Consider the following 13,432-nt stretch of genomic DNA (forward strand, 5'->3'; position numbering starts at 1 on the left):
ACTTTTTTATACTATATATATAGTTTAATTTTTCAAAATTAACAGTTATATTTTAATAATTCGAAAAGTCTAGATATTCAATTGGATTAGATATTTGTAAAAGCAAAGAGTATTTTGCAAAATGAAAACATTAAGGACTCCAAGAAATTATGGCCATAAGTTTTGGAGTTGTGCACTTTCAAAGGTACCATATTATGTTGTTCACTTCAAGTTCTTTGGATATTAACTGGTTTTCTTGTTTTATTATTTCAGGAAAATGGTCAATCGATTTTTTTTTTGGGATAAAACATGCTCATAAAAAAAACGAAGTCGTTTTGCCTTATTTAGTTGGTTTTAATTATCCTAAAAGAATATAATAGAGTACGCCCGTATTTGAATGAACCGCAACATTTATTTTTTGAAAATTACTATAACTATTAGTATTACTATTAGTATTGTTAGTTTATTACTACTGCTGCAAGCAAATAATAGAAAATTTTATTTTATGAAAACAAAGGCTCAAGTTTTTTCATATTTTTATTATTGAAAAAACTTCATAATGCATTTAAAATTGAGAAAGATATAAAAAGAATTGTAGGGCGCGGACTACTTTTAAAGTTGACGTAATATATTATTTTGGATGAAGTGACTGAGGGTTAATGGAAATGACAGTGTTATAGTTACCTCATAAATGGGCGAACGTCCCTTTTGATGTATGTTTTTAGAGAGATGTTTAAGATTCATAAAGTGTCTATTTGGTGATTGATAGTACAATTCAAAAGTAACAATGTTTCAACAAAGTCCAAATAAAACTATTATGGACGGACTTGAACAAAATGTTTTGAGAGGTAAATGCGCGAGATGAGACGTTTTATGTAGAGTAGGTATAAACTTATTCAATCACAACAACAAAAATTAGAGATACAAAACAAGAGTACATACATAGCTCTAATTATAGAAGCTAAGTGAAATATTTTGCTCGATATTTTGTGCCTCCAATTCTTAATTAGACTAATTAGTATTAGTGAAGGTTCACCTCCTTATGTATCATCAAGTACCTACAATTTCTTAGAAATCCTATGCAACCAAATATCAACTGTAATAATGCAATTGCCGGCCACAATTATGAAATATAAGAATCAAAATTAACTAGGTTTTAAAACAAGACATTTAACATTAATAACAATCTAAGAATTAAAAGGTGATGTAAATCTTTTTATCACTTTTGATTAATAGGAAAATTGAGGATTTGGACTATGGATATATAGATTGTAGAAGGAAAATTACTGAATTCTAGATACAACATTATTAATATTATAAAGGCATTTTTTAATCAAAGGGGGGGAGGGGAAGAGGAGTATATTTGCACCAAAAATAATGAGTAATTGACAGTATTTTTAGATAAAAATGTTTGTGAGGGTTTTTGGGTAGGTTAGAGGTATTTTTGACCCTTTTTCGAAGCATAGCTATGATCAAATTGAATCCACCTAGCAAAGCAAAAACAAAATGCTACAGGAAAGTAGGCAATAAAATCATATGATAATGAACAATTTAACATAGCATGTACAATGAACTGAAGAACTAGTTCCTCCGCCAATCTCCTTTTCATCTGTCTACATCAACAATTTCAAGTTCCTCCACGGCAATAAGTGCTTCTTCACTGTCAAAGAATCCGATGTAATCTAACGACCTGGAGAAACAGCATAGCATATAATTCCTCTGGGCCTACTGCAATAAGATGTCAACAGGAATATGAGCATCCGAGTTAAGTCCGAGATATATAGAGAGAGAATGAGAAAGACGAAAAATAAACTAACAATTATTTAATCCGGGGAATTCATGCAAACTTGGCCTCTCTAGAGTACTATCAACCACGTTCCTCGCCACTTCCATTGCCCCGTTCTGATATTCTGCAATTATTAAAGTCACCCACAGTTGATGTGAGTTAAAATCACCCACAATTATTAGATTCCCTAACTCTAAAAAATAAACACTAAGATTTTTGCCTAGAACTAGACTTTCTCTAAATCCCGTTAGTCGAACAAACAAGTATCCAACAACAAAAAGAGATTCCTACCAAAGACTTGACCTGATAAAAGAGTAACTCATGTATAGATTCTTTGCTTCTATTGTATTATGATCTGACATTAAATTCATATTGATGTCGAGATCTACAAGTCTCTCAAATACAACTTTCTATCCCTCTCTTCTTTTATCACCTTCAATCATCATGTTTTCGCACATACTGACCAATGCATGTGGAGGTCTACATAGGACATAGAAAGCCAGACTCTCATCTTATCATGTGTTTTTTTGGGTCAGATGTGATAATTCTAATCTTAATGACCCCGTATGACTATATATCCACGCAATTTTTAGGAAATTTATCTTGTGGATACACATGGATTTACATTACTCATAATCACTCCCATATAACATCTCTGATCTCGCTGCCGTTGCATACAACTTGTGTTTAAGCGTTCACGTATAACACAACTGTCTTAGCACTCCTCCGTTTCCACAATCCTCTTTTAGCTTGTGTAACATCTTCATCAATCATATCATTCTCCTCAAATATGAGAGCAAATATTTCCACTCTCTACATTTGGGCACCACTATCTCATCTAGTGATCTCATTCGAGTGATCTTATTATAACTTACAGTGAACATAGTTTGTCAAATTTCTACTTTTTATAGGTAGTTTGTTTTATTTCTAATTAACCTAAATAAAAGGCTAACACCAGAGTTCTTCATCACAGTTCCAACTGTTCCAACCTCAGTTGACTTTCTCGCTAATATCACCAATTAAAGAGTATCATCTAAAATAAGCATTCATCATCCAACCTTTCTTCAGCTTATTCATAAGTGTAAAATAGTATTATACAGATCTCCACAATAAACCACCTTTTCCGGATACAAATTTATATCTCATCTCGTTATTCTCATACTAATATCACTCTTTTGTACAGTTCATTTCTGACATTTATATATTTTATCTGAAATTGTGTCTTCTATATTCCCACCAAACCCGCATTCTCAACCTATAAATTTCAATCAATATTTTTAACAAAAAAATAAACTCCTAACAGGTATAAATCCAAATCAGTTCTGTCGCCCTTGTAAAATCTCAAATTTCATATACCATGTAACAATACAAAGAAGTTGTCCATTTATATGAAACATCACAAATAATGTGCATCACAAAAATATTAAGTGTATTGCTCCTTATAGGCTAGTTTTGCATTAAAATACTATACTTAAGTAACATTTGTAAAATATTGTAAGAGGATTTATTTGCTCCTAAATCAAGAGATCATTCCCTCCAAACCTAAGGGTATATTTACAGTTACAAGGATATCAAATTGGGAAATATATAGAATGATATTACCTGTTTCGTCAGCTTCGTCCTGATCTTGTTCTCTGCATGCGGAAAAGATACTTTGTCAGAAGTGATAGACGCAAGGAGGAAAATTACCCCATTGATCCAAATAATCAGAGTAAAAATCTCGAGCCACTCACAAGTTTATCTTTTATCCAACCTAATTAGAAAGGCTTAGACTATTTTTTGGCAAGTGAAATATGAATCTAAGTAATATTTCTTTTTCCTTTGGTGACTTGTAGGACAAGAAACAATGAGTAATAATGAGACAAGGAGATGCATATCATCATATCAGCTGAATCAGGAGGTGTGAGATTCTCCAGCCAAGTGAAAATCCATAGATATATGTCCATACTTACTGGTTTGATTGCGGCTGATCAAGGTAAGGAAATAGCCCTTGGTTTACCAGATATTCCTAAAAGGAAAAAGAACGATTGTAAAAAAATAGAAAGGAATGATGGAAGAACATACCCGAAGAATTATGCACACATCATGCTCTATGTCCAGAAACATATGAATAAAATCACGCGTCTTTTTGTTGAAGATGAATAAAAGGCAAAAAAAATTTCAAAAAAAAAAACAATTATTTCCAGACACATATCAAAAGGATTCTCTTTTAAACCCTTGGTACCTCCAAATGGGCAATATAATGACTTTTAAATTATATAGATGAAAAATGTCCAATCCGAAATGTCTTATATTGTGATCAGAAAACATGTCAGTGACACTTAACAGTAATCTGACATAAAAACATACATCATGTTCAAGAGAAATAAATAGACATATTAATATTCTAATATTTAATGAAATGATGATGAAAACAGTTTCAGTGAACAATAAAGTCTGTAGACACATAAATAATAAAATCTGAAGTATAGTTCTGTATTGAAATAATAAAATCTGAAGGACAATGTCTATCATGTCATACTTGACACTAAAATCTGCAAAGTTTATTTTTGATAAATTAACATTGTCGGAGCTTAGCTTATTTAGATTAGTAAGAAAATGAATCTAAAAAAATAATTGCAAGGGTTGAAAGTAGTTCAATGGTGTCCAATAAGAGAAACGAATAACAAATAGACAATATTTTTTTGTTTGATTTTTTCTGTTGCTATTTTCCCCTTTGTTTTTCATAGTAAATGTTTTTATTCTTTTTCCTTACAGATGTCCAGCATTCATATTTAGTGCCATTTCAGTAATCAGTACGACCACTAATGAGAATGGTTACACTAAGCCCAGAGCCAATCCAAACAGGCTCTAAACATATTTCTAACATAACTTTTACCTCATTGAGTTCTAAGTTATCATAAACCTTTATATATCAAAAAGAGAGTGATACCCGATTTTCTAGATTTGCCACACTGCATGCACCACTTACAGATTCTACAATTCCAACAAGCAAAACTTAAAGACAGCATGCAAAAATTCTTTACCTGCATCCTCTCAGAGGACATCAACTGATGAATTAATTCAGTATTTGGCATCATATCCCCAGGATAAGAGTTGGGGTCGATCCTCATAATCTAACCACAAAGATACTCAAGAAATAAGAAGCTTGACAAGAAATTCTCCATCACAAACAACAAAAAAAGAAAACCAGGAGAGAAAAGAATAAAACCTTAAACTCGATTACTGTTTGTAAGCTTTAGTACAAATTAAATAAATAAATACCTGGTTTATGTGCTGCATTATCTGTGAGATGGATGGGTATCCTATTAACTGATTTTCAGAAGAGGCGCCAGGTATGCCACCTAGCATTCGCTGCAAATCTGCTATGTCATCCAAACCACCAGGAGAGGGTCCCCAAATATTCCTAGAAGTATTTGATCTGGGAGCGGTATTCATTTGGGCACCTCCAACTGCAAAATAGAGTAAAAAGACAATACCCCGCTTATCAAAAGTAGTTGAAAAAGGGGGAAGGGGGGGGGGGGGGGGGAAGCAAGATAATGAATGCTACATACATAAGACATTAGCTGATATAGTTAAAAGTATAAAATTGTTTCTAAGAAATCCTGACAAAATTATGCTAAACTTTGAAATATTTTTACCAGAGAAAAACAAAGAAAAAAAGTAGCTATAGAGAACAGGTGTTCAAATGTTCAAGTTCTAAGTACAAATTGCATGAGTATGATTACTTCATGGCACCCAAGCTGTGAAGATGCATGAAAGCATCTCCAGAACGAGAAATAGGAAAGAGATAAAAATTTTCTTTTAATATGCAGAAGACCCTGTGAACAAGATAGGAGATGAAGTAACAAGGTTAAATCTAGCGGCAAATAGAATTAGATCCACAAACTTGCAAGAAACTTACAGTCAGCTGATGCCCAAGGATCCGAAAGAGGGTTCGAGTTTGGAGCATGAGGATTAGCAGTTGTATCAGAACCAGTAGCTGGAGGGTTAGTTGACCGGTTTCTACCTTGTTCCTGGGCTCCCAAAAGATCCACGAACGGGTTTGTCCCTGAATCATTTCTTGTATCTCCAGCCATGCTTGTTGCATTCAGAAATGGATCTTCGACATTCTCATACATGTGCCTTAGCATGTTAAATTCCTCAGGAGACGATTCAGTGTGGCTCAATGACCATTGAATAGTTCTTATCGTCTCATGCATGAGTTCATTACGTGCAGCCTCCCATATCTGGAGAAATATAGCAGGGTCATTGAATATGTGTGGGAGCTCAGGATTAAGATTCACATACTCTCGCATTTGAGGACTGTTCACGATAAAGTTGCAGATGATTTCTGGTTCATTCACTAGATCCTGAACTAGAGGCATATTCAATATCTCTCTCATCATGTTGGAGTCATGTTGCTGGACCTGCTCAAAATCTGGAAGTCCAGCTCTAAACGAACCACCTCTACTTCCAAGTCTAGAAAAGAGTGGACCTCCACCGACTCTGACAAACAGCCCCCCTGTAGTGGGAACAACAACCCTGGGAGCATCCTGATTAGCATTTGGATTTACAACATTGGTTGCACTAGCAAAAGCAGCTGTAGCAGAACCTCGAATAAGATGAACTGTGTGGTCTGCCTCCAGACCTGCTCGCCACAAATATTAAAATTAAATTTACTATGATTCTTATTCTGACAGCTGATAACATGCAACAAGAGAGCAGATAAAATAGAAGCTCCATGCATCTTGATAGTATAAGATTCCAAAGCTCAATACAAAATGTTATGTGGTTGTAAGTAATCAATCATGAATCAGATCAACATAATTGGAATTAAGTAGCATCATGTTAAAGACAAGAGAATACATGCTAAATCAAATCTACGTAGTAAAATGGAAACTGAACTGCAACAAATATGCAGATTACCTGCTATTGGAGATCCACGTACACAACTTCATACTCTAATAAAAGCCCAATAAACCCCAATACCACTGCATCATTCCTTTATATTACTTTTTTCCACTTATTGACCTTTACCTATTTCTTATCCCAAGACAAAACATGCCAGATTAGGGAGTATATTGTAACAAATAAGCAAGACTTTAAATCTATTAGAATCAAAATTTGGTCCTGATGCGTTAACACACAACTTATCGATTATTTCCATCTATTCTGGAAAGAACACAAACAAAGAGGTTAAATTTGCACACAGATATTAAATTTGCACTTCTAAATCAAGAAATTAAGGAATATTTTGTCAATGTAATCCTACCTATCAATATGGAGCGAATGAGCTCATGACGTCAAGTATTGTACGTAGGAGTCGAATGTAGGCTTTCAAAAATTACTACTCCCTTCAATTGCAGGATATCTCCTTCACATAACAGTCAAAGAAGATACTTCTACATTCTGAGAATATCCACAATCTCAACACCCACTAATAGTTCCAATGAATTATTTTCCAAAACCAGATTCTCCTCCATTTCAGGAAACAACTTCTATATGCATTATTTCTTTTTCTTGTTAAAACACTTCTCAATGCATTATTTCCACAATGAACAAATAATTCAAATTACTCCTCCGAACAGGAAAATGCATTAGCATACAATCCCAAGCCAACCGAAGTACAGTTCTCTACATTCAGTAGTTAAAGCCCAAAAAAAATCTGAACTGTCAAATATTTAACATGCACCTCTATATAACATACAAGTTACAAAACATACAAATATTCTTTTAAATAATTATTTTTTAACAATGTTTACAACATTAATATCACAAGCCCTAAAAAGTTCGTAATTGAGGTACATTTGATTGATTGATCAGCAACATGAGTAATAAAAAGTAAACACAAATAATTCAGCATTACTAATAAAGTAGAAAAAAAATATTTAGATAAGAGAAATTAATTATTACCACAGCTTTTTAGGGTTTGATCATCCTTTAAGATCCGGCCGTTATAGATAACTTTCTGCTCCTCAGCAGGGATATCAGTCGGCTGGGAAAGGATGGACTTGAATAATCCGACGGTGGAATCGAGGCTGACTTGAACAGATAATTTGGAGTCGTTAACACATCGGATGTTGATGGTGACCGTTTCACCACCGCCGGCGATGTCGACGGAATCGTCTTTCACCGTTTGATAAGTATCACCTCCGTCCATACTGAAATTACGTCTCCTCAGCAACAAGTATGAAAAATGTGGATTGAATCGGTGAGAATGAGAGTAGAAGAAATTGAAGAGGTAGCTTAGCTCAGTGCATTTCACACTTAGACGGAAAGAGCCAAAAGAGTGAAGTAACTTAAATTGTTTTGGTGTTTATATAAGAACAAAAACATTACACTACTTCCACGTGTTCATTTCATATGTCATATTTGTTAATTTATTTTAGTTAATTCACTTGATTAAAGTTATTTTAATTTATTTTTCTCTTTCTTTAAATCTTTCTATGAGGGTCGATTATTTTTTAAGGTGATTTTTTTTATAATGGACTGATTTTCTTCAAAAAGTAATATTTTTTTTATATTATTTATTTTCGTATAATAACATTTTACCTATAACATAAAATAGAATTCATTATAACAATATATTTTTTGTAAAATCACAGGTAGGAATGATTTGGTATTTCATTAAAAATAATTAAACCATATATGTTGATTTATCAAAATTATAAACAAAAATACACTAAGATAAAATTGATTCTTCTATTTCAATTTTAATTAATTAGTTCTTTCGATTTTCTTAAAATTACACAATGATTGAAAAAGATATCAAATATATTTTTACTTTTATCTAGGTCATAGGTTTGGAACTTGTAAATTATAAATGTTAACTAAATGTGAAGTCCACTACTCGAGGCTAGAAGGGCAGAATCTTTTCTACCTATTGCATATAAATAGGCTGAGATGACGAAGTGGATGCGCCTTGATTTCCTCAAATTCCTTACTTAATGCCGCAATGGAGTCTTCACCCCCGCCTTTAGAAGAGAAAGTCATCATATTGTATTTGATTTTCATGTGTTTAGCTAACCATCTTCAAATTGAGCGGTTAATTTTACATGAGTACAAAATATTTTTATTGAAATATCAATATATTCAATCTGATAAGATTCAAGGCTATAGTTATTTGGATGCAAATTAAGATATTTACAAAGTAAATTGATAAAATTTTCGACCTAATGTAACTGTGACTTCTGTTCGACTACAAAATAAAAAAAATTCATAAATATTTACAAGTCCAAATAAAATAATATATCTAAACATTGAAAAGTATAAACTAATTTAAAATATATTAGCAACGAAGATAACAATTAAGAAAATTATGCATAAAAAGAATAAAATTATGGAAAAATTACATATATATACACACATTTTGTTTTCATAATTTTCATTATTCCCTACTATTTTAAAAAAATTTCAAAATCCCTTATTTTGAGCACAAATATTTCTAGATACATAATTCTCACTCCCCATATCCTCCATGTTTATCACATTCTAATCTCACTCCACAAATCTCTCTCATTTTTTTATTATTGTGATCTTTTCAATTAATTTCTCCATTATGTTTATCACTTCATCCTAATTTGAATTTAAAAGATTTATCTCTCCAGAAAATTAATTTTAAATTGTTTTATCATCTTAACTTTGTTGGGTTTTTTTCATCGTTTTTTCCATTTTTTCTGATTTTTTTTTAATTTGTCCATGGTACTTATTTTTCATCTATAAATTTTTGATAAATATATAAATATTCTTTTAGTATTGAGATTGCTCAATATATTGAATATTGTATTAAATATTTAATCACTACAATATTTATTTTAAACACGTATTATCTTTATAACTTAATTCTTTTTTGTTGTGATACATGAATAACTACACTTTATCATATTTACACATAACACTTTGCGATCACTCTATATCAGATACATTAGTATCAAAAATAAAATCATACATTATATAAATAATGTATTTGAAACATAATAGCTTGTATCAAATTCTTAAAATTTTATATAATTTTACCATGTGAACAAATTATTACCAATTAGAAATATAGATAAAACTGAAAATTGTAACATTTCAATTTATTGTATCAGAAATTAATAAGCTAACAATACTTTGTAATGTATATATTTGTAACAATGAAAAATTTATAAATTGAACGATTATTATTTGAAAATTATTATTCTGAAACATCACAATATTCTAAATAAAAACTTCCTCAACTATATTTCGAAAAAGAAAGTACAAGTTCTTCGATTGTGATCTTCTTATTTACAATGTCCACAACACTTTGTGTTAGCTATTCATCTGAATTTTTCTTTCTTCTTTTTCTTGGTCGTCCAGACATCCTTTTACATCTTTGTGGCAAGAAAATTTCTTCAAAAATGCATTCTGGAACTGATAAATCGTCCTTATCTGGCATTGATTCTTTTATGTTCACGATTGTAGTACCTCAATTTAAATATATCCAATTTTTTTTAACAGATGTCTTCAATCTCCAACAACAATCTTCAAAAAAATAAACTAATATATAGCTTTATGTGTACCATGTATAGTAAAAAGAAGCATTGTTTCATGTATCATTTTCAATAAAAAACAAAACTAAAAAAAAAGTTCAAGATACATTATTAACAGTATTCGTAATAGACCATAAATACAACCTAGGGGCTAACATATTATTGTTCACAACAAATCTTATGTGTCAGATATACATCAACTGACTTATATAAACTTTTCATATCTTTGTGACTTAATTACTCATGCATCTATAATGATACATTACAAAAAAATAAGATGAACGAATTAATGTATACCTGATACTTTATAATAACCACACATTGATACATAGATCTAAAAAAATCGAACACATATGCGACAAACTAGTAACGTATCAAGTTGTAACTAACAATGTATCATGACAAATATATTAATAAACACACTCAAAAAAAAAAGCGTATGACTTAATTACACATGGCTCCATAATGATACATTACAAAAATATAATAAGAATGAATTGGCATATGTACATGATATTTTATAATAACCATAAATTGATACATAGATCTAAAATTCAACACATATGCGAAAAAGTAGTAATGTATAAGGTTGTAACTAGAATGTATCATGAATAATATATTAATAAATATATTTAAAAAACAAAAAATTGTGTGCCTTAATTACTCATGCCTCTATAATGATGCATTGCAGAAAATAAGAAGAACAAATTAACATGTACTCGATACTTTATAATAACCACACATTGATACACAAATCTAAAAATCAACACAGTTGCGACGAATTCGTAATATATCAAGTTCTAACTAGAAGTGTATCATGATTAATATACTAACAAATACATTAAAAAAAATATGTGTCTTAATTATTCATGCCTCTATAATGATAGATTACAAATAATAAGAAGAACGAATAAACATGTACATGGTTCTTTATAATAACCACAATTGATACATAGATCTAAGAAGCCAACACATAGGCAGCAAACTAGTGATGTATCAACTTGTAACTAACAATGTTTAATACTTAAATATTCAAAAAGTAAAAAAAAGAGTGTATTACAAAACAATAATTCTGGTCACATACCTTTTGTTATCAGATATTATAACTCAAAAATTCAAGCTATGATCTATTTTGTATTTTGTCATTACAACCATTAAATTAGCTTTATCCATGTACATTTGCTTCACCTTCACATTTAAATTGTTTGAATCAACTATATATATTGTTATTTGTATGTAACATGAATTATCAATTCTTGATTCAAGTATATACGTTAAGAGAATGGTCCCTTTTTCTATCTTCAACACACACAATTGCACACATCAAAATATTGTATCTCTTCATCACTTTGAAAGGTTTCTTTAACAAAGAAAAGGGAAGGAATTTGAATTTTAAATTTCTCTGTTTTGTTAGGATTAACATCTGTCTAATTGATAAAGAAGATACGTAAGCGTAATTTATGAAATTTGATTAGATTTTCAGATTTATTTCCTGTTTTAGCGCAACATATTGAAAAGAGTAAGGATAGGATATAATTTTAATCTTATAATATAGGATTTATGTAAGTTATACTAATATTATATTATAATTACGTATGCTTGAAACTAGAGATGTAATCCTACAAGTATAATATGACCTTTATTGATATTTCACTTGCTTTTTTCTTATAGAGTGCAAGATATATTCAGACGATTGATACGAGACCTCACTTGAAGGAAGCGTGATCTTCAAATTCAAGGATGAACTACTTTTAAGGTTGTCATGGATTCTTCTGACATCTTCTTATCCATATCTTAAGACACATACATTAAACTATTAGCTTGTGTTTTCTAGCTTTCGCGGTTGCATCCTCATTATTGACTAATTAAAGTTTTGTACTTCCACTTTCCGTTTCAAGTGCTTAAATTTTGCAATATTTTAACTATTGTTTGAGTTTATGAAAACTCAACCCAATTTTAAATTGCTTTTAGTTGTTTCTTTCATAATTTGATTTTCATAACTACTCATGACGGGTTAAGTTGAGTTAGTAGTTAGTCCTCCCATTGAAGAATTAGTATGGACGCCATTCACTGTCGAAGAATCCGATGTAGTCTAACGACCTGGAGAAACAGCATAGCATATAATTCCTCTGGGCCTACTGCAATAAGATGTCAACAGGAATATGATCATCCGAGTTAAGTCCGAGATATATAGAGAGAGAATGAGAAAGATGAGAATAAACTAACAATTATTTAATCCGGGGAATTCATGCAAACTTGCCCTCTCTAGAGTACTATAAACCACGTTCCTCGCCACTTCCATTGCCCCATTCTGATATTCTGCAATTATTAAAGTCACCCACAGTTGATGTGAGTTAAAATCACCCACAATTATTAGATTCCCTAACTCTAAAAAATAAACACTAAGATTTTTGCCTAGAACTAGACTCTCTTAATCCCGTTAGTCGAACAAACAAGTATCCAACAACAAAAAGAGATTCCTACAAAAGACTTGACCTGATAAAAGAGTAACTCATGTATAGATTCTTTGATTCTATTGTATTATGATATGACATTAAATTCATATTGATGTCGAGATCTACAAGTCTCTCAAATACAACTTTCTATCCCTCTCTTCTTTTATCACCTTCAATCATCATGTTTTCGCACATACTGACCAATGCATGTGGAGGTCTACATAGGACATAGAAAGCCAGACTCTCTTCTTATCATGTGTTTTTTGGGTCAGATGTGATAATTCTAATCTTAATGACCCCGTATGACTATATATCCACACAATTTTTAGGAAATTCATCTTGTGGAAACACATGGATTTACATTACTCGCAATCACTCCCATATAACATCTCTGATCTCGCTGCCCTTGCATACAACTTATGTTTGACTTTGTTAAGCGTTCACGTATAACACAACTGTCTTAGCACTCATCCGTTTCCACAATCCTCTTTTAGCTTGTGTAACATCTTCATCAATCATATCATTCTCCTCAAATATGAGAGCAAATATTTCCACTCTCTACATTTGGGCACCACTATCTCATCTAGTGATCTCATTCGACTGATCTTATTATAACTTGCAGTGAACATAGTTTGTCAAATTTCTACTTTTTATAGGTAGTTTGTTTTATTTCTAATTGACCTAAATAAAAGGCTAAAACTAGAGTTCTTCGTCAC

General features: G+C 31.3%; 1 protein-coding gene across 1 annotated transcript; it reads right to left on the minus strand.

Annotated features, from left to right (window-relative positions):
- Positions 1–5,428: 5,428 nt before the first annotated feature.
- Positions 5,429–8,152, minus strand: LOC109119476 (ubiquitin domain-containing protein DSK2b-like). Its single transcript, XM_069294641.1, has 2 exons — positions 7,661–8,152; positions 5,429–6,395 (listed from the first exon to the last, which is right to left on the minus strand). Exons 1-2 carry the CDS (start codon positions 7,905–7,907, stop codon positions 5,641–5,643), a joined length of 1,002 nt encoding a protein of 333 aa, XP_069150742.1. The 5' UTR covers positions 7,908–8,152; the 3' UTR covers positions 5,429–5,640.
- Positions 8,153–13,432: the final 5,280 nt, after the last annotated feature.

The sequence above is a fragment of the Solanum lycopersicum genome, chromosome 2 (assembly GCF_036512215.1).
Source record: "Solanum lycopersicum chromosome 2, SLM_r2.1".
NCBI lineage: Eukaryota > Viridiplantae > Streptophyta > Magnoliopsida > Solanales > Solanaceae > Solanum > Solanum lycopersicum.

What these genes read in the sequence shown, in the direction of transcription:
- LOC109119476 (XM_069294641.1), bottom strand. Translation starts at nt 7,907, where the DNA reads ATGGACGGAGGTGATACTTATCAAACGGTGAAAGACGATTCCGTCGAC. An exon ending in TCAAACCCTAAAAAGCTGTG is followed by an intron (nt 6,396 to 7,660) that starts GTAATAATTAAT and finishes TGTGGCGAGCAG; the next exon opens with GTCTGGAGGCAGACCACACA.